Here is a 23,519-nt window from a genome sequence, read left to right as displayed (position 1 = left end):
CAGACAGCCTATCACACACCTTATATACCCACCGAGGGATATGTGTGCAGACAGCCTATGACGCCTTATACACCCACGAGGGATATGTGTGCAGACAGCCTATCACACACCTTATATACCCACCGAGGGATATGTGTGCTGACAGCCTATCGCACCTTATATACCCACCAAGAGATACATATGTGTGCAGTTCCTTGTGTGAGCTCAGACAGGACTTCAGTGGGCACTGCAGGTTTGTGCGAAACCGTCCTATATCAATATATACGAATCTCAGGTCAAAACGTTTTTATAAGGTCTGATCCACTTAGACATAGTTATACGAGAGGTCATGCATTCAGTCGCTGTTTGCTTGTGTCTCCATAGAATCCAGATGGAGAAATCCCCCCGAGAGATGTCCCCATTCTCTGTATCCCCAGGACTGTCCAGAGGAGAAGTTCCCAGAGAACCATCAGGTAGACGGAGCTGAAGTCTCCTTAGAATCTGACCAGAAAGGGATTGAACCTAAGATCATTTATTTTTTCTTGTTTAGGATGAAAATCTGATTGATATTAAGGTTGAGGTTATAGATGAAGCAGAAGAGGAGACCGATTTATGGGGAGATCAACAGTGTAAGTAGGGGGGTGTCATGTCTGTTTTCTGGGTCACATAGATACTACTTCATCATCTCTCCTGTCCCTGTGTGTTTCCTACAGATGGACTCATAGAAAGAAGTCCCCCCGAGAGATGTCACCGCCCTCCGTATTTACAGGACTGTCCAGAGGAGAAGCTCCCAGAGAACCATCAGGTAGATGGAGCTGAGCCCTATACACATCCATAGAGGGGTCGTAGATTGTGGGGTCTCTCATGTGGATCTGTCTGCTGTATTGTCCTGAATTGTTACAGATGACTAATCAGGGGGAAGATCTGACGGTTATTAAAGTGGAGGATGAAGAAGAGCGGATGATGGACGATCCATCGTGTAAGAGTGAGGATGAGGACGTTCCAGTCCATGTGACCACAGGTATGGAGTAATGAATGGAGGAGGTGAATTGGGAGGCTCCACCTTAGAGCTGCAGTAAAGTCGCACTCCGGGCAGTGACCCCGGTGTTATGTGCAGGAGCGGAGGGAAGGACTGTACATAGACATCCTCTCCGAGCTCCATCCTCTCATGCTCCATGCTGGACACTCGGCTTAATATCAGGTTTTGGGGTGCACTGGCTGTGATGAATGGTTGCATTTATTGCCGGGGTCTGAGAAAGCTCAGCTTAACCACTTAGGCTACTTTCACACCACAGTGAAAAACGGCTGGTTTTAGAACAAATTGAAGTCATCGGGGGTATTCGCATTTTTTAAACAGCCAGTGAACAGCTGCCATCAGAAAATAGAACATGTTTTCCCGGCAAGAAAGACCCCATCGAAATTATTGGGACCGTTTTTAATGACTGTTAGGAGTGCATCTGTCTAATGGCTGTTAAAAATGGGTACAGTAGTGTAAGATAGTCGTATAGGGGTTAAAAAAAACAACTCACTCCCCTCATCCACTTGCAGATGCAGAGACAGTCGCTCCTCACTTGATGCTGAAGGACTTGTTGTTAAGCGTGATGACGTTACCGCATGGTCCCAGCGTGTTATAGAGCAGGAGGAGCTGGCCAGGATCTAGGAAAACTCAGTTTAACCCCTTCAGTGCAGATACAGGTTTCCCTGTGACACTTGTCTTCCAGCCTTGACTCTGTAAATGCCAGGCTGGTGGTTTCATACTGAAAGCTCATGGCTTGACAAAGGCCACAAGGCTTGTAGTAATGCCCATTATACCTTAGGTATATCCTATCAGACGCCAATGTATTATATGTGACATTATGTCACATGGCACAAAACACAACGTTAAAGAAAACGCAAGAAAGAAAGAACAACCATAAACAAAGTAACATCATCTTCTTATGTGTCTTTTATTTGCTATTGTTTTGTCTTATTACAATTGCAGGCCATGAAAAATACAGTAGAAAAGCAGTGCATTGTTCTCTCAGGCTGCAGCCATGTCTACTACCCCTCCTCCCCCTCTCATGTTTGTAGAGGATTTGGGTAACTTTGGTCAAACACAGTGAGTGTGGCCATTTTGTTGGAAGGAATCTCCTAGTTAGTAGAAGTACAAAATAATTTGGTTAGGGCGGGTTCACATCAGCGTTATGTATTCCGTTATGGCTTTCCGTTATAACATGGTTATAATGGAAAATAATGGAATACATAAGACGGAAGTCAAAACGGAAGCCTTTAAGAGGCATTCCGTTTTGATCCTTCATAATAGTAGTCTATGGGAATCATAACGGATCCGCCTAGTTCCCATTATGCAAGACGGAAAACAAAGTCCTGTCGACAGGACTTATTTTGTCCGTTCTGCGCAACGGGAACTAGGCGGATCCGTTATGATTCCCATAGACTACTATTATGAAGGATCAAAACGGAATGCCTCTTAAAGGCTTCCGTTTTGCATTCCGTCATAATACAAGTCTATGTGCAGCATAACGGATCTGTCCTGGTTTTCCGTTATGCAGGACTAGACTCCTGTATATTGGATCCATTATGCTGCCCAACATTTTTATAACGGAAAATAATGGAATACATAATGCTGATGTGAACCCACCCTTACCACCATCTGGAACTCTAATGCTTACAGAATACTTAATAAACCCCCAAAAATCCCCCTCCTCACTCCTAAATAGTGCCATAACTAGGCAGGTTTACCACCGTCTGGAACTGTAATGCTTACAGAATACTCAATATACCAAACAAATCCCCCTCCTCACTCCTAAATAGTGCCATAACTAGGCAGGTTTACCTTTCAGGGTCCTGGTATTGCTGGGTTACCACCGTCTGGAACTGTTATGCTTACAGAATACTCAATATACCAAACAAATCCCCCTCCTCACTCCTAAATAGTGCCATAACTAGGCAGGTTTACCTTTCAGGGTCCTGGTATTGCTGGGTTACCACCGTCTGGAACTGTAATGCTTACAGAATACTCAATATACCAAACAAATCCCCCTCCTCACTCCTAAATAGTGCCATAACTAGGCAGGTTTACCTTTCAGGGTCCTGGTATTGCTGGGTTACCACCGTCTGGAACTGTAATGCTTACAGAATACTCAATATACCAAACAAATCCCCCTCCTCACTCCTAAATAGTGCCATAGCTAGGCAGGTTTACCTTTCAAGGTCCTGGTATTGCTGGGTTACCACCGTCTGGAACTGTAATAGACTGCAGAATACTAAATCTAATAACCCTAACCCCGAATGTAACCCAGACAAAGTTTGTAGGGACAGTCAAATGCCTGTTCTGACAAAATTCTTCCCTATCTGTCAAACATCTATCAGATCTTTTTTCTCTAGTGACAGTTATTACTTAGGTGTGTAAGGCTAGGTTCACACGGATTCCGAGCCAAAAATCTGCACCAAAAACACACGCAGAACTTTTGTCACGGATGTAGTAGGGGAGAACACCAAAAGACAACAAGAAGGAAGGGGAAAGACACTAGGCCTCACCGCTAGGGAAGGAAAAGGGTCACCACCTATAAAACCCTGCTCCTGGCCCTAACTCCTATCCGTATGGGCACCTCTCGATGGTAGAGATACCCATACACGGGAACATAGAAAACCCTGGTGACCCTCAGATAATGACAGGGCAGAGACAACCTGCTCCTTCCCTGTTAAAGGTACTAGTGTCTCACTGAGGCCTAGTAAACAACCGGGGGGGGGGGGGGGGAATACAAAACATGACAAGCAGAACACTTAACTTCAGAGGATGAAGGATGAACAGGACTTCAACACGAACCACACTCCAGCTCTTCCAAGACCAAATGAAGCTATCCCAAGCAAGGAGTGATAGGAAAAGTCAGACTAAATAGGGCGAGGTAAAGGTCACATAATCCACACCTGAACAGGAGGGGCGGACATACCAGCAACACACAGACAAAGTGAAACCAAAACCAAAAAAGGCTGTCAGATCACTAATGTGTAGATAATCTTTCAGACCTTCTAAAACCTGTCACCGGTGTGACAGTACCCCCCCCCCCCCCCTTCTACGGGTGACCTCCGGGCACCCAGGACCAACCTTATCAGAGCTCTGTGGAATGCTCTCACCATATGACTAGCATTAACATCGGTCGCTGGAACCCACATCCTCTCCTCTGGTCCGTACCCTCTCCAATGAACGAGATACTGGAGGGATCTCCGGAGAACTCAATCCTGCTGATCTGAAATTCTAAATTGCCGTCCATCATGACAGGAGCGGGAGGCAAGGAGGACGGCTCAACAGGTTCTTGCTTGTCAGTCGATGTTAGGGTTATGTTTGCTTAACCATGGTAAACCCAACACCAACGGAGCAGGCAGACCCTCCAACACATAACAGGAGATAGATTCCTGATGCAAATCACCCACTCTGAAATGAATGTCATTCACTACCTGCGACAGGCATTTTTGGGCGAGAGGTGCTGAGTCAATTGCAAAGACAGAAATACTATTCTCTAATGAATTTGTAGTCAACCCATTAATGCGTAGAAACTCTCCATCAATCAAGTTAACTCCTGCCCCACTGTCGATAAATGCTTAGATTTTCACAGTTTTGGACTCTAGCACCACCTCGGCAGTCAGGAGAAAACGAGTACTACCAGTAAAATACAAATGTAAGTTTTCTTGCTCCCCATCCACACCACCAATAGTAAATTTGAGGATTAAAAGTTTTTTTCTTTTTGTTTACACCTTGATGACAGAAGTACAGACAAATATTCACAAAATGTCCCTTCTTGCCACAATAAAAGCAGACTCCTTTCACATGACCCAAGCTTTTGCCAGTAGTTCCAGGAGTAGCTTCTCCTAACTGCATAGGATCATCACAAGGCACAACCACCCGTGTCTCTCCACCATAAATGTCAAAGGAAGCAGTACCCTTGTTGGACAGTACGTCCTGAAGGTGAGGACCCCTAGATCTCTCCCTCAGGCGTCTATCTAGACGTACAGCAAGGGACATAGCTGCCTCCAATGACACAGGATTTTCATGAAAGGCCAACTTGTCCTGCAGTCTCTCAGAGAGACCCTGACAGAATTGGCTACGGCGAGCAGGATCGTTCCACTCAGTATACGTAGCCCATCTCCTAAATTCAGAGCAATAGGTCTCCGCGGAACGATCTCCCTGCCGCAAACTCAGTAACTTGGTCTCGGCCTGAGAGATCCAATCCGGGTCATCGTAGATGAGACCCAAGGCTCTAAAGAATTCATCTACCGACTGGAGGGATGGTGATCCGGTCAGCAGAGAAAAAGCCCAAGATTGGGTGTCCTCTTTAAGCATTGAAATAATCATACCCACACGTTGACACTCCCGAGAAGTGTATGGACGCAGCTTAAAGTATAATTTCTCGTACATTCCATTGGGGGACACAGAACATGGGTATAGCTTAGAGGTTGAAGAGAAAAACAACAGCACTCAATACAAGAACTTTTGTTCCGGTTGTTTATTTTTATGGCAACTTCACCAATTTGTGACATTTCGGTCATAGGACCTTTATCAAACACTGTGACAATAAGAAAATATTCCATAAGTATACATAACCGTGGCAACATCAGATTGAATATACGTCCATGTCACCTAGTATCGTCAGGTACTACTGACACCTTACATGCTTAGTACTAATCAAATACAGTTACAGAAAACATCAGAAAAAATAAAAAAAATGTACGATACAAAAACTTCATGTACATAGCTCTAGCTCTGTATGTACTTTGTTGTCTTCAACTTATTATCGGAAAACAAGAACAAATTAAATTGCAGCAGTCAAGTGAAACTCCATATCTGTTAAATAGACATTCAGGATAATTATTTTGAATTTCATGAGATAGATATTTAATGCTGATATATATAGGAGTGTATCCTCTACAATCTGCGATCCTTTGATACAAGGAGCAGCCAATACAGCCTGGGAGCGACCTAAATCCCAGAGCAACACTGAAAAGTAGAACATTCAGATGCATAGAACCGGGTGCCCCCATAAGGACAAAACAACACTTACCAAGTTGCCGTGGAGAAAAACGTGTGAAGAATATAGACGCTGAAGCTGAGAGGTGCATGTGTTGTTTTGTCCTTATGGGGGCACCCGGTTCTATGCATCTGAATGTTCTACTTTTCAATGTTGCTCTGGGATTTCAGCCATCTCGGTCATTCAGCTCAGAGAGGTCTGGTTAAAGGTGTGGGACGCCGACGCCTCTTCCAAACGTTCCCTTGCTAATCTCCCCTTTGGGGGTTCCAGACTTTTTGGGGCTCAGCTGGACAAGTTCATCTCTGCCGCTACTGGGGGCAAGAGCACTCATCTTCCCCAACCCAGGTCCAAGCGCCCCTTTCGGACCAGGTCTTCCGGTTCCCGGTACCGGTCTTTTCGCCTCTTCTCTTCTAGTAGGACGTCGCCTGCTTCCTCTGCTGGGGGGTCTCAGGACTCCCGCAAAAAGCCGTCCTTCAAGCCCCAGCTTCCTGGCGCCATAGGGCACAGTCGGCCCGCCCTGCTGCTCCCAAGCAGTCTTTCGCATGAAGGGGCGCCCCCACCCCTCGTGGTGGGGGGCCGCCTGCTCTCTTATCAGCAGGTTTGGAGGGCTCATGTTCAGGACGCATGGGCTCTAGAAATTGTAACATCAGGTTACAAGATAGATGTCGCGTCCAGACCTCCGGAACGTTTTTTCCCTTCTCGCGTTCCGGGGGATCCGGCCCGAGCCTCGGACCTCTTGATGGCAGTTTCCTCCCTTCTGGACCGGGGTGTTATTACCCCAGTTTCCCCAGAGGAACAGGGCACAGGTTTCTATTCAAATCTGTTTGTGGTCCCAAAGAAGGAGGCGTCGGTGCGTCCGATCCTGGATCTGAAGCTGCTCAACAAGTTTCTGCGGGTGCGGAGGTTTCGAATGGAATCCCTCCGCTCTGTTATTGTTTCTCTTCTTCCAGGGGAGTTCCTCACGTCCGTAGACATCCAGGACGCCTATCTGCATGTACCTATCGCGGAATCTCACCAACGATTTCTGCGCTTCGCCATTGGTGGCCAGCACTTTCAGTTTGTCGCCCTTCCTTTCGGGTTAGCGACCGCCCCTTGGGTCTTTACCAAGATCCTAGCGCCGCTCATGGCGCTTCTTCGCACCAGGGGCATTCCTTTGTTGCCCTACCTGGACGACATCCTGATAAAGGCCCCCTCGCTGCCGAGGACAGCATCCAGATCACTGTTCAGACTCTGGAACAGTTCGGCTGGCTGATCAACTTCCAAAAATCCTCTCTCCTCCCGTCCCAGAAGCTCTCCTTCCTAGGGATGGTTTTGGATACCTCGGCCGCCAAGTGTTTCTTCCAGTCTCCAAGTCCTCCCAGATCCAGGAGGCAGTGTCGCACCTGCTGCGCTCCCTGTGTCTCTCCGTCCGGGAGTGCATGCGGGTCCTGGGTCTTATGGTAGCCTCTTTCGAGGCCGTACCATATGCCCAGTTTCACACTCGTTCACGGCAACAGGAGATCCTTTCCCTCCCTGTCTCGGCGGGTTCGGGCTGCTCTTCCTTGGTGGCTGTCCCCTATGAACCTGACGTCAGGAAGATCTTTCCTCCCGTTCTCTTGGACGATCGTCACCACCGAAGCCAGCCTCCTGGGTTGGGGCGGGCGTTCTCCTGTCCCGCACGGTTCAAAGGGTTTGGTCGGCGGCGGAATCTCGCCTCCCGATCGACATCCTGGAGCTGAGAGTGATTTTCCACTCCCTCTCCCATTGGACTCCTCTACTTGCCGGCCGCCCGGTGAGGATTGTCAATGAGGATTGTCTGTTGACAATGCCACGGCTGTGGCTTACATCAGCCATCAAGGCGGGACCCGCAGCTGGGCGGTGATGCAGGAGGTGAGGAGAATTCTGCTGTGGAAGGAGTCTCACGTTCTGGTGTTGTCAGCGTTATACATTCCAGGAGTAGACAACTGGACAGCGGACTTTCTAAGCCGCAACAAGGTGGATCCAGGCCAGTGGTCTCGGCATCCGGATGTATTCGAAGACGTCTGCCGCCGGTGGGGACGTCCGGATGTGGACTTGATGGCGTCCAGGCTCAACAACAAGCTCCCGGTGTTCCTAGCTCGCGCCCGGGATCCGAGGGCATACGGGGTGGATGCGCTGGTGTCTCTGTGGCAGGACTTCAGCCTCCTCTATGTATTCCCTCCACTTCCTCTGCTGCCGAAAGTTCTACACGAGATCGAGGCGGAAGGGATTCCGACCGTTCTCATCGCCCCGGATTGGCCTCGCCGCGCATGGTTCTCGGACGTGGCTCGGATGCTGGCGGACACCCCATGGCCTCTTCCCGACAGAGAAGACCTACTGTCTCAGGGCCCGCTCTTCCACCGGAATTTTCAGTCACTTTGTTTAACGGCGTGGCTGTTGAAACCGCCACCCTGAAGAAGAGGGGGTTCTCGGATTCGGTGGTTAGAACCATGATCAGAACGAGGAAGCCGGCTTCCTCCCAGATTTACTATCGTACCTGGAAGGCCTTCCTTGCCTTTTGTGGGAAATAGGGTTTCCCTACCCTCCGTTTTTCCATCCCGATGGTGCTCTCGTTTCTTCAGTTCGGACTCGAGATGGGACTGTCGCTGAGCTCCCTGAAGGGTCAAGTTTCGGCGCATTCGGTCCCTCTGTACGTCCCCCCTTTACCTCCTTGGGATCTCAACTTAGTCCTGCGCGCCCTCCAGACGGCCCCCTTCGAGCCTCTGAGGGAGGTCTCCCTGACCTTTCTCACCTGGAAAGTGGTCATCCTTGTGGCCATAACTTCCATCAGGCGGGTATCGGAGCTGACCACACTTTCCTGCCAGGAGGCTTTTCAGCTTTTTCACCAGGATATGGTGGTGCTCTGTCCGGTTCCCACCTGTCCAAGGTGGTCTCCCCCTTCCACCTTAACGAGGATCTTGTCCTGCCCTCCTTTTTTTTGTCCTTCTCCGGCAAACCCCAAGGAAAGCGCTCTCCATTCCCTGGATGTCGGCCGGGCCCTGAAGGTGTATCTAATGGGTACCGCATCCGTCCGCCGTTCAGACTCTCTTTTTGTGATTCCCGAGGGACCTCGTAAGGGTCTGGCGGCCTCCAAGGTCACTGTGGCGCGATGGATCCGCTCGACTTTCTCCGCGGCTTATCGCGCTCGTGGTAGGGTTCCCCCGGCTCGGATTACCGCTCACTCCACTAGGGCGGTGGGAGCTTCCTGGGCAAGGCGCAATCGTGCCTCTGTGTCTCAGCTGTGTAAGGCGGCCACCTGGTCGTCCTTACATACCTTTACGAAGTTTTATCAGTTGCATTCGCTGGCTTCGGCTGATGCGGTCTTTGGTCGCAGGGTTTTGCAGGCTGTGTTTCCTGTTTGACCGTTGGACGTTCCTCCTGGTGGTGCTGATGTTTTTTCCCACCCCATGGTCTGTGTCCCCCAATGGAATGTACGAGAAAAGGAGATTTTTTTGTGAAACTCACCTGTAAAATCTTTTTCTCGTCTTTTCCATTGGGGGACACAGCTCTCACCCATTCTGCCTGTTGCAGGAGGGGTTCAGTTCAGTTCTGTTTGTGGTTGAGCCTCATGGTTTTTGGTCCGATGGCTTCCGTTTCTTCTTTTCTCCTTCTCCTACTGCTTTTGCAATGCCTGACTTCCTCCTGGTGGAGCCTGGGGGTATAGCCCGAGGAGGAGGAGCTCTCTTTTGTATTTGCATAGTGTCCCTCCTAGTAATACCTCTAAGCTATACCCATGGTCTGTGTCCCCCAATGGAAAAGATGAAAAAAGATTTTACAGGTGAGTTTCACAAAAAATCTCCTTTTACATGACTCCCTGAACCGGATGAAATTGTCACTACCCCCGGAAAACCTGTCCGGGAGAGCCACCTTCGGTACAGGGCAGGCCTGGGACCCACCACCGGAACCAGCAGCCTGTTGACTCTGAATCTGCAAGACAGTTGCGCGGAAGTCTGCTACCTCCAAAGTCAGATTCTGCAGCTGTTCGACCAGTGCAGACATAGTATCCATAGCTGCACAGATCAGAACAAAAATGGCAGTATGGCTTGGGATAATGTCACGGATGTAGTAGGGGAGAACACCAAAAGACAATCAAGAAGGAAGGGAAAGACACTAGGCCTCACCACTAGGGAAGGAAAAGGGTCACCACCTATAAAACCCTGCTCCTGGCCCTAACTACTATCCGTATGGGCACCTCTCAATGGTAGAGATACCCATACACGGGAACCTAGAAAACCTTGGTGACCCTCAGATGCACTAAAGATAATGACAGGGCAGAGACCACCTGTTCCTTCCCTGGTGAAGGAACTAGCGTCTCACTGAGGCCTAGTAAACAACTGGGGGGGGGATACAAAACACGACAAGCGGAACACTTAACTTCAGAGGATGAGGGATGAACAGGACTTCAACACGAACCACATTCCAGCTCTTCCAAGACCAAATTAGGCTATCCCAAGCGAGGAGTGATGGGAAAAGTCAGACTAAATAGGGCGAGGTAGAGGTCACATGATCCACACCTGAACAGGAGGGGCGGACATACCAGCAACACACAGACAAAGTGAAACCAAAAGAGGCTGTCAGATCACTAATGCGCAGATGATCTTTCAGACCTTCTGAGACCTGTCACAGATGTGACAACTTTTTACTGATTTACATGGGGAATCCTGAGGTGTCCTTTCCATTTTTATGTGGATTCCACTTTTCCATTGAAAATGGGCAGGAATGAAAATACTCACCAAAAACATGTTAAAAAAATGAAGACTGGATAAAGGCTATAGCGGCTCACCTACACACTCCTATGAATATGGTGCACTCCTCAGGAATAATAGAAGAAAACGTAAGGCAGCTCTCACCTGCAGTAGTAAAATCACCAGAGGTGCACGGATGCCGCCCCTGGATGCGGTATATACAATAAGAAAGAGAAGAAAATCCAGCTCTCTCCGGTGAAAAAATGAAAAACTTTAATCCAGCAAGTTTAAAATCCATACAGGTGTACAAATAGCAGTCAACGCGTTTCAGACCTCAGAGAAATATGGGTCCTTCCTCATGACAAACTCCTCAGGAATCACCCAACTCCATAAAAACAATAATCAAAAGAAGGGAGGGGCACTCAAATATCTGAGTATTGTGGACAGCAATAACAGATATATGGTTTATTAATATAAAATGTTATAAAATCTACACATAGATAAGCACCATACAATATAGTAAAAAAGTCTGAATATCCGTCCCAATAGGAAGGGGAGTTACCCCGAAACGCGTATGGCGGAAGTGTTTTAGCTGGAGACTTGTGCTGTAAGATATACCAGTTACACAGCTTTTCTCCACTACATACGGACGCCCAAGAGAGCTCTCCTCAGTGGAGCGCATTGTGGAACGCATAGTCCATTACCTCACTTCCTATACAAGCCGGTCACGTGGTCACTATTTGATCACGTGAGACGCCACTAGGTCACGTAAGAAGACGCTGTATGATCGCGAGACCAGATTAAGAAGTTAAGTGAGTGGTAACGTACCAATGACTATTTATTCATGTTATATGGAATGTACCATTTGAACATCCAAAAATTGACTTTGCGATTTGTGGTACCAACGGAACTGTACCCCATCAGGTCATCTTACAGTGGTCATCTGACAGTGTACCCCATTTACTATTGGGATGGATATTCAGATATCTCCTTTTTTACACATTATATTGTATGGTGCTTATCTATGTGTAGATTTTATAACATTTTATATTAATAAACCATATATCTGTTATTGCTGTCCATAATACTCAAAAATGCACCCACATCAGTTCTTTATTTATTTATTTTTTCCGCTGAAAATCCTCCGTGTGAACCTGCCCTAAGGCTGCTATTATGGGACAACAGTGGACATTATAGTGAGAGATAATATTTACAGGTGATCCTCTGGACCCAGGAGGTCAAAAGTACGGTTTCAATAGTCAAAGACTATAATCCCTGTTTCTGGCCTTTTCTCTCGTTTTTTTATTACTAAAATATAACTTTTATTTTCCTTTTAATAAACAATATAGCCACAAAAAAACATATAAATTTAAAACTCGATATGAAGGGCAAACTGTTAGGGGGCTATAGGGTTAAACCCCACTGCTCGTCTATGGGTGAACTAAGAGTCTCAGTTATCTCTTGCAAGGGATTGCGAAGTGCGTGTCTGTAGTGTCAGCCGCCATCAGACACCTTGCAGCTATCGCTTTTGGGGTTAATGCCCTACCTAAAGTGCTTTATTAGACCGAGTGCAATATGTATCTGGCACTCACGGCGGCTCCTACCGCCCACACTTCTACCTATTAGCTGACCCTGTGGTGTACGTATCTATGCGGCGTCTGCAGATCGCCCTTCAGTAGTCATTCTCTTGCCCTATCATATTCATTTAAAAGCTATTGGTGCAGCTCCCCCGACATGTTTCACCGCGAGATGCGGCTTCTTCAGGGGGGATCGGGAAAGAATTCCATGCGCATTCATTTAGATGTAAATAGATTTCTAAAAGGGAAAAATTATAAGTTCTCATTTATGCGCAAAAAATTCAAAGTAACTATATATGCGCATTGATGACATCAAAAATAAGTATCAAATCAAAGTCTAGACGTAAGCGCACATAACAGTCACATAGAACCACACTATGTCCCGATGCAAGCGCACATAACAGTCACATAGAACCACACTATGTCCCGACGCAAGCGCACATAACAGTCACATAGAACCACACTATGTCCCGACGCAAGCGCACATAACAGTCACATAGAACCACACTATGTCCCGACGCAAGCGCACATAACAGTCACATAGAACCACACTATGTCCGATGCAAGCGCACATAACAGTCACATAGAACCACACTATGTCCCGATGCAAGCGCACATAACAGTCACATAGAACCACACTATGTCCCGACGCAAGCGCACATAACAGTCACATAAAACCACACTATGTCCCGATGCAAGCGCACATAACAGTCACATAGAACCACACTATGTCCCGACGCAAGCGCACATAATAGTCACATAAAACCACACTATGTCCCGATGCAAGCGCACATAACAGTCACATAAAACCACACTATGTCCCGATGCAAGCGCACATAACAGTCACATAGAACCACACTATGTCCCGACGCAAGCGCACATAATAGTCACATAAAACCACACTATGTCCCGATGCAAGCGCACATAATAGTCACATAAAACCACACTATGTCCCGATGCAAGCGCACATAACAGTCACATAAAACCACACTATGTCCCGATGCAAGCGCACATAACAGTCACATAAAACCACACTATGTCCCGATGCAAGCGCACATAACAGTCACATAAAACCACACTATGTCCCGACGCAAGCGCACATAACAGTCACATAGAACCACACTATGTCCCGACGCAAGCGCACATAATAGTCACATAAAACCACACTATGTCCCGATGCAAGCGCACATAACAGTCACATAAAACCACACTATGTCCCGATGCAAGCGCACATAACAGTCACATAAAACCACACTATGTCCCGATGCAAGCGCACATAACAGTCACATAAAACCACACTATGTCCCGACGCAAGCGCACATAATAGTCACATAGAACCACACTATGTCCCGACGCAAGCGCACATAATAGTCACATAAAACCACACTATGTCCCGATGCAAGCGCACATAACAGTCACATAAAACCACACTATGTCCCGATGCAAGCGCACATAACAGTCACATAAAACCACACTATGTCCCGACGCAAGCGCACATAACAGTCACATAGAACCACACTATGTCCCGATGCAAGCGCACATAATAGTCACATAAAAGCACACTATGTCCCGATGCAAGCGCACATAACAGTCACATAGAAGCACACTATGTCCCGACACAAGCGCACATAATAGTCACATAAAACCACACTATGTCCCGACGCAAGCGCACATAATAGTCACATAAAACCACACTATGTCCCGATGCAAGCGCACATAACAGTCACATAAAACCACACTATGTCCCGATGCAAGCGCACATAACAGTCACATAAAACCACACTATGTCCCGATGCAAGCGCACATAACAGTCACATAGAACCACACTATGTCCCGATGCAAGCGCACATAACAGTCACATAAAACCACACTATGTCCCGATGCAAGCGCACATAACAGTCACATAGAACCACACTATGTCCCGATGCAAGCGCACATAATAGTCACATAAAAGCACACTATGTCCCGATGCAAGCGCACATAACAGTCACATAGAAGCACACTATGTCCCGACACAAGCGCACATAATAGTCACATAAAACCACACTATGTCCCGACGCAAGCGCACATAATAGTCACATAAAACCACACTATGTCCCGATGCAAGCGCACATAACAGTCACATAAAACCACACTATGTCCCGACACAAGCGCACATAATAGTCACATAAAACCACACTATGTCCCGACGTAAGCGCACATAACAGTCACATAGAACCACACTATGTCCCGATGCAAGCGCACATAATAGTCACATAAAACCACACTATGTCCCGATGCAAGCGCACATAACAGTCACATAGAACCACACTATGTCCCGATGCAAGCGCACATAACAGTCACATAGAACCACACTATGTCCCGACGCAAGCGCACATAACAGTCACATAGAACCACACTATGTCCCGACGCAAGCGCACATAACAGTCACATAGAACCACACTATGTCCCGACGCAAGCGCACATAACAGTCACATAAAACCACACTATGTCCCGATGCAAGCGCACATAACAGTCACATAAAAACCACACTATGTCCCGATGCAAGCGCACATAACAGTCACATAAAACCACACTATGTCCCGAAGCAAGCGCACATAACAGTCACATAAAACCACACTATGTCCCGATGCAAGCGCACATAACAGTCACATAGAACCACACTATGTCCCGATGCAAGCGCACATAACATTCACATAAAACCACACTATGTCCCGATGCAAGCGCACATAACAGTCACATAGAACCACACTATGTCCCGATGCAAGCGCACATAACAGTCACATAGAACCACACTATGTCCCGATGCAAGCGCACATAACAGTCACATAAAACCACACTATGTCCCGATGCAAGCGCACATAACAGTCACATAGAACCACACTATGTCCCGATGCAAGCGCACATAACAGTCACATAAAACCACACTATGTCCCGATGCAAGCGCACATAACAGTCACATAAAACCACACTATGTCCCGATGCAAGCGCACATAACAGTCACAGAAAACCACACTATGTCCCGATGCAAGCGCACATAACAGTCACATAAAACCACACTATGTCCCGACGCAAGTGCACATAACAGTCACATAAAACCACACTATGTCCCGATGCAAGCGCACATAACAGTCACATAGAACCACACTATGTCCCGACGCAAGCGCACATAATAGTCACATAAAACCACACTATGTCCCGATGCAAGCGCACATAACAGTCACATAGAACCACACTATGTCCCGATGCAAGCGCACATAACAGTCACATAGAACCACACTATGTCCCGACGCAAGCGCACATAACAGTCACATAAAACCACACTATGTCCCGACGCAAGCGCACATAACAGTCACAGAAAACCACACTATGTCCCGATGCAAGTGCACATAACAGTCACATAAAACCACACTATGTCCCGATGCAAGTGCACATAACAGTCACATAAAACCACACTATGTCCCGACGCAAGCGCACATAACAGTCACATAAAACCACACTATGTCCCGATGCAAGCGCACATAACAGTCACAGAACCACACTATGTCTCGATGCAAGCGCACATAACAGTCACATAGAACCACACTATGTCCCGATGCAAGCGCACATAACAGTCACATATAACCACACTATGTCCCGACGCAAGCGCACATAACAGTCACATAGAACCACACTATGTCCCGACGCAAGCGCACATAACAGTCACATAGAACCACACTATGTCCCGATGCAAGCGCACATAACAGTCACATAGAACCACACTATGTCCCGATGCAAGCGCACATAACAGTCACATAAAACCACACTATGTCCCGATGCAAGCGCACATAACAGTCACATAAAACCACACTATGTCCCGATGCAAGTGCACATAACAGTCACATAAAACCACACTATGTCCCGACGCAAGCGCACATAACAGTCACATAGAACCACACTATGTCCCGACGCAAGCGCACATAACAGTCACATAGAACCACACTATGTCCCGATGCAAGCGCACATAACAGTCACATAAAACCACACTATGTCCCGATGCAAGCGCACATAACAGTCACATAAAACCACACTATGTCCCGACGCAAGTGCACATAACAGTCACATAAAACCACACTATGTCCCGACGCAAGCGCACATAACAGTCACATAAAAACCACACTATGTCCCGATGCAAGCGCACATAACAGTCACATAAAACCACACTATGTCCCGATGCAAGCGCACATAACAGTCACATAGAACCACACTATGTCCCGATGCAAGCGCACATAACAGTCACATAGAACCACACTATGTCCCGATGCAAGCGCACATAACAGTCACATAAAACCACACTATGTCCCGATGCAAGTGCACATAACAGTCACATAAAACCACACTATGTCCCGATGCAAGCGCACATAACAGTCACATAAAACCACACTATGTCCCGAAGCAAGCGCACATAACAGTCACATAAAACCACACTATGTCCCGATGCAAGCGCACATAACAGTCACATAGAACCACACTATGTCCCGATGCAAGCGCACATAACAGTCACATAGAACCACACTATGTCCCGATGCAAGCGCACATAACAGTCACATAGAACCACACTATGTCCCGATGCAAGCGCACATAACAGTCACATAGAACCACACTATGTCCCGATGCAAGCGCACATAACAGTCACATAAAAACCACACTATGTCCCGATGCAAGCGCACATAACAGTCACATAAAACCACACTATGTCCCGATGCAAGCGCACATAACAGTCACATAAAACCACACTATGTCCCGATGCAAGCGCATAAGTATCATTGTAATTAGCTGACAACTATACCATCTTGACTGACGAAACCGTATTTGAATGGTCTAATTGCATGCTCTTCAACATGAGAGATAATCCTATTGGACACTACTGAGCGGAGACCTGCCCCATGGATATATAAATCTTTACAAACTAAACACTCGTGTTGTCAGTAGCTCCTTACCCCCTGAAGAAGCCGCATCTCGCGGTGAAACATGTCGGGGGAGCTGCACCAATAGCTTTTAAATGAATATGACAGGGCAAGAGAATGACTACTGAAGGGCGATCTGCAGACGCCGCATAGATACGTACACCACAGGGTCAGCTAATAGGTAGAAGTGTGGGCGGTAGGAGCCGCCGTGAGTGCCAGATACATATTGCACTCGGTCTAATAAAGCACTCTAGGTAGGGCATTAACCCCAAAAGCGATAGCTGCAAGGTGTCTGATGGCGGCTGACACTACAGACACGCACTTCGCAATCCCTTGCAAGAGATAACTGAGACTCTTAGTTCACCCATAGACGAGCAGTGGGTTTTAACCCTATAGCCCCCTAACAGTTTGCCCTTCATATCGAGTTTTACATTTATATGTTTTTTTTGTGGCTATATTGTTTATTAAAAGGAAAATAAAAGTTATATTTTAGTAATAAAAAAACGAGAGAAAAGGCCAGAAACAGGAATTATAGTCTTTGACTATTGAAACCGTACTTATAGTGAGAGAAGTACAACTCCCACCATGTCTATACTGTTATATACCTGTCCATGTAATGGTCACTGATCAGCCATAATAAGAGGACATAACTAAATCTCCCAGCATTTCTAGGATGTTATTATGGAAAGGACTACAACTGCTAGTATTTGACAACTTATAAAGGGAAACACTAACCTTGCTCATGTGGTACAGGAGCTCCACCCACATGGTGACATCACTAGGGTCCGTACCGGTCCTTCACCACTTCTCTGCACTGCTGAGGTCTTTTAGTAGGTAAATGGGGTGGTGAGACGCTGCTGCAGTTTTGCTGCTTCCATACACTCTCCCAGTATCTGACAGTCTGTTAAAGGGAATGCTGTGTTAAGCCCCGCCCCTGGAAGAACTTCCTGTCTGCCTGTGAGCTCTGCTGGTGCACTGGAGTTTCACACCTTCAAAAGACATGTCTTCATGTAGTTGCCCTTGCCTGTGCAGACGCTCATCTTCAGACAGTTTGACTGTCCAATTACATGGGCTCTGGGGGATTAGATGGAAGGAAGACCTCTGAAAAGCGGTTGCAAACCTGGGAACTGTCCCGCTGACTCCTTAAGACACTTTCTGAAGGACAGTTCAGGTAGCAGGGTAATCAGGTGGTCCAAGGTAGATGGTATTTCACGACATACCAACACATCCTTAATGGGCCCTGACAGACCCTTCTAGAAAGCCGCCACAAGAGCCTTGTTGTTCCATGACAATTCAGAGGCAAGAGTGCGGAATTAGACAGCCCACCATCCTACAGTGAGGTTACCCTTCCTGAGGTGCAGAAGAGGCTGCAGAAACGGTGTGACCGCACTCCTCAGAGTCCTTGTGGAAAGTAGCCAGAAAGTCCTGCGGGTTGTGGGTCAGTGGTTCACTTTGTTCCCATAGGGGAATGAGTGGCCCAGGCTGACGCTTCTTCATAGAGAGTTTGAGCTGGGTGGGGTTTATAGGGAGGTAAAGAAAGACAGTTAGGCTTGAAATGCCCTTGGCCCTCACAGTAAAAACACAATCTTTATTTTGGATTTTTCTGGGTTAGGTTTATTTAAATTTGGTTGGTGTTTGGGTGTTTTAATGTGATGCTGCTGGGTCTGCAAGTGATCACGATGGCCAGGAGGATTAGGTATTGTTATCATAGGCCGGGGTTTAGATGTCTTCCTCTGTTTCTTAATCAGGTGTTGATCCTCAGTCCCTCTGGGTTTTCTCTAGAGAGGTTACTGAGATGCTGACTGCAGGTAGTCACAACTGGTCCCTGCATTCGGCAGTGCACAGGAGTTTAGCATCTCGGGGTTTATGTCATACCCTTGGTCAGCAGTAAGTATTTGTCCACTGTCTCATTACTGCTCTGTTAAGCCTATGGGAAGCCTGTAGAGCAAGGGTGCACAACCACTGACACCATTCTGTGTGTCTCCCAATTATCTGGTATCAGACATGTATGTCTATGTGTTATGGCTGCTCACATGTATTTTTCATGTATTCGCTTTTTAGATCGGGGTCCTGTAAGAGTAACTAGACAGTTATGATATATACTGTATGTTCCATATGCCATACATCCAGTATTTCACATGGTTATACCCCTTTAAGTTTTATTTTCAGCCCTTGTGTTTGGTTCAGTCTGACAATGTGCCCCCCAACCAGAAAAGGTTGTGGAACCCTGCTGTAGATGATCTGCCAGAACTCTAACATGCTGTCCTGGGTCTACAAACCTTAAGCCTTGTGGGAGTTGGGATTGGCCCCCTTGGAACATTTTTGACAGATTATGCAAAAAGGCCTCCTGCTGCTATGGCACATAACTGGTAATGGCACAGAAAAACTCTGGTGGTTGAGGATAAATTCAAGTGGTTGGCTCCTCAAAAGGATTAATCTGGCACATCGGTGGCTGTGTCATCGTGGCAGCTGAAGGTGCTTTCTTAGTAAGAAACTGAGGAGGCAGTGCCTGAGCCACACCAACTGTAAGGGACTGGTGAGACTCTGGCAGCAGTGAGGTGCTCATCATCTGAATCATTCTGTTCTACCACATACATTTCCTGTTTCCCTTTGCACTTCCCGTTCATTGCGTCTTCTGACACATCTAACCATGCCCCTACTTTCACTCCCCTATCCTTCTCTATCTACTTCTTTCCTTGCCACCAAACTTGCCACCTATTAGTGTCTAAGCTTTTGGTCTCATGCATGTTCCCTCTTCACCTGCCTATCCTCCATCTGTTCCCTCACAATCTCCATAGTACATACTCCCTTTGGGTCTAACTTTTCCTTAGTTTGGCCACTTGAGTTTTTTTTGTTGTTGCTATTTTGTGAACTTACAATCCCCTCCTATAGGACAGCCAGTCCTACTCCTGAAATCTATATTCCTAGGGACCTCCCTGCGCCTTCTGGAGCACTGTTCATATGCTTTGATATTGTTGTGCTTTCATTCTCAGGCCACTGCTGCCCGAAAGAAGATGTCACCAGTTACAGCGTTATATGCCTTATTCCTCTTTGTTTCTGACAAACCTCACTCCTGGCCGTGCAGCTGGAGCCTCACTGTGGGTCACAAGACAGTATCGTAGGATAGCTAACCCGACTAGTGGGCTGGGGTGGTTAGCTGTCACTTCTGCAAGCATCAACTTATGTTCTGATTCCAGTGGAGCCAGGGATCAGGAGCTGGAGTGAACACCTCGGACTTAGCGTTTTCTGCTATCTTTGTTTTTATTCTAGTATTCCATGTCTTTCTTACTTTCTTTCTTTTTAGTCTTGGTTGGTCACAAAAGTGGTCACAGAGTGTAGAGCAGAGGCAATGGACCCGCTCATGTGAAACAGAACCTTATACTTCTCCTTCTTGTCTGTTCCATTTCTGACTTTTGCTTAAAAAAACAAATCAGACTGATGAGTGTTTCCATCTTTGTTGTTTGAAAAAAAATAAAATAAATAATGAATTCTATATCATCCTAACAGGAGATTCCAGTAGGAACTCTGAATCATCACTAAATTATAAAGTAGAAGATGAAGATATGATGCAGCGCTCTTCAGGAGAAAACCTCATTACCTTTAATATATATCCGGATCCTAACAGTACAGATCTACAGTATAATCCTCCTAATCACGATGAACCTTCTCCTGACCAGTCACACATTGTGACCACAAGCACCGGTCAGAAAGGGGTTAAAAGTTATCAATGTGGGGAATGTGGAAAACAATTTACACACAGCTCACATCTCTGTACACACAGAAGAATTCACACAGGAGAGAAGCCATACTCCTGTTCTGAATGTGGGAAATGTTTTACTCAGAAGTCATGCCTTGATCAACATGAGAGAATTCACACAGGGGAGAAGCCATATTCATGTGTTCAGTGTGGGAAATGTTTTGCCCGAAAATCAGGCCTTGTTAAACATCAGCAGACTCACACAGGAGAGAAGCCATATCCATGTTCAGAATGTGGGAAATGTTTTAATGCAAAATCAAATCTAATTAAACATGAGAAGAGTCACACAGGAGAGAAGCTGTTTCCTTGTTATCAATGTGGGAAATGTTTTATAGATAAATCCCATCTTGTTAGACATGAGAGAATTCACACTGGAGAGAAGCCCTTTTCATGCTCTGAATGCGGGAAATGTTTTCGATCAAGATCAAATCTCTTTAGACATGAGAGAAGTCACACCGGGGAGAAGCCATTTTCCTGCTCAGAATGTGAGAAATGCTTTATTACTAAAGCAAAACTCCAGGATCATCAGAGAATTCACACAGGAGAGAAACCATATTCATGCTCAGAATGCGGGAAATGTTTTATAGAAAAATCTAAACTTGTTATACATGAAAGATTTCATACAGGGGAGAAGCTGTTTACATGCTCAGAATGTGGGAAAAGTTTTACACATAAATCAAATCTTGTTTCACATGAAAGAACTCACACAGGAGAGAAGCCATATTCATGTTCTGAATGTGGGAGATGTTTTGTCTATAAATCAAGTCTTGTTGCACATCAGAAGATTCACACAGGAGAGAAGCAGTTTTGATGTTCTACAGTATATATAATAAAATGTTTAAAAAAAAAAAAAATTCTGAGAATCCACAAAGAAGAAATATTCTTGTTTGGAATGTGGAAAATGCTATAAGAACAAACAGGACTTCACCCAATTTTTAGTGAAGGTATTTCAAGTAGTTTTAGTAAGCTTAACCACCCTTTCTAACAGCCTCTTCTGTGGAGCGAGGCTTAGCGTTCCCATCTGGATGTTCAGTTTATACAGGAGTCACACAGAAAATGGACTTTCCCCGTATATTTGCATCTGTGAAGCCGTTGTTACCATTAAGAACTCCATAGCGTGCGGTCTTATCCAGATGGCAGATTTACCACACTGGCAGCTACCCTAAACAATCGTACCTGTAAGACAGCCTGTATCTATGCACCAAAGACACATTCTTTGGTACTGTATTTATACTAATAAAAAGTTGGGGCTGTTTTAACCCCTTCTACCCCGGGCCAGTTTTCGCCTTCCTGACCAGGTCTAATTTTGCAAATCTGATGCGTCACTTTATGTGGTAATAACTTTGGAACACTTACTTATCCAAGCCGTTCTGAGAATGTTTTCTCGTGAGACATTGTACTTCATGACAATAGTAAATTTGAGTCAATAAATTTCACCTTTATTTATGAAAAATACAAAATTTACCAAAATTTTGGAAAATTCACAATTTCAACTTCTCTGCTTTTAAGACAGACAGTGATACCTCATAAAAGAGTTCTCACTTTACATTCCCCATATGTCTACTTTATGTTTTGGGAACATTTTCTAAACCAGCTTTTTAACCGCCTCCGGACCGCCTAACGCAGGATCGCGGTCCGGAGGCGGCAGCGCTGCGCACAGTCACGCATTGGCGCATCATCTCGCAAGACACGAGATGACGCGCTTAGCCGGCCCGCGCATGCGCAATGCGGGCCGGCATTTCTTCAAGGGGGGTCGCGTCATCAGCTTGCCAGCCAATGATCGCGGCTGGCAAGCTGATGATTTTTTAAAAATCCAATCAAAGGCCAGATAACAGATAATATTAGTAAATATGATCTGTTATATGGCTGCCCTGCTCCTCTGCTGGTCCTTTTCGTCGGTTGGATCCAGCAGAGGAGCAGGCTTCACAGTGAGTAGCACCAAACACTACACTTTAGCCCCAGATCACCCCCTGCACCCCAATTAACCCTTTGATCACCCCTGTCAATCACTAGTGAAAGGAAAAAAGCGATCAGTGTAAACTGTCACTTTTTTTTTTCACTGGTATTGACCGTTAGGTTTAGGATAGTTTAGGCCCCTTGGTTAGGTAGTTTAGGGATCGGTTAGCGCCCAGCCCACCGCACCGCAGTCCGTTATTCGCTGATTAGCGTATCGCTAATCAGCATTTGTACTTTTATAGTATCTGTAAGTGATCAAAACTGATCCCAGTCAGATCTATAATTGTATTAGTGTCACTTTAGTTCGCCCTCCACCCAAAACGCAGTGTTTGCCCTATCAGGCCTGATCGGTCGCCCACATGTGCGTTCGCCCACGCCCGCCCCACCACAGTGACAAAAAATATATATTTTTTGATCGCTGCACAATCACTTTACACGCACTGCGGCGATAAAAAAAATCAGTTTTGATATTTTTTATCAACCGCAGCGGCCTCCGGTACTTCGCTAGCCTCCCATTTGTAAGACAGGCTTGCTTTTTTTCTTGGGTAGTCTCAGGGAATACCCCTAAATTTAGTTGCCCAAATGTCAAACAGGGGGTA

At 46.3% G+C, this 23,519-nt stretch overlaps 1 protein-coding gene across 1 annotated transcript; it reads left to right on the top strand.

Annotated features, from left to right (window-relative positions):
- Positions 1-396: 396 nt before the first annotated feature.
- LOC122923439 (gastrula zinc finger protein XlCGF17.1-like) lies at positions 397-22,304 on the top strand. Its single transcript, XM_044274249.1, has 4 exons — positions 397-452; positions 530-784; positions 883-1,000; positions 20,715-22,304. The coding sequence occupies exons 3-4, from the start codon at positions 883-885 to the stop codon at positions 21,773-21,775; spliced, it is 1,179 nt and encodes a 392-aa protein (XP_044130184.1). The 5' UTR covers positions 397-452; positions 530-784; the 3' UTR covers positions 21,776-22,304.
- Positions 22,305-23,519: the final 1,215 nt, after the last annotated feature.

This window comes from Bufo gargarizans, unplaced genomic scaffold (assembly GCF_014858855.1).
Source record: "Bufo gargarizans isolate SCDJY-AF-19 unplaced genomic scaffold, ASM1485885v1 original_scaffold_1618_pilon, whole genome shotgun sequence".
NCBI classification, from domain to species: Eukaryota; Metazoa; Chordata; class Amphibia; order Anura; family Bufonidae; genus Bufo; species Bufo gargarizans.
Note: the sequence above shows the minus strand (reverse complement) of the source record. Positions and strands in the feature narration are given on the sequence as shown.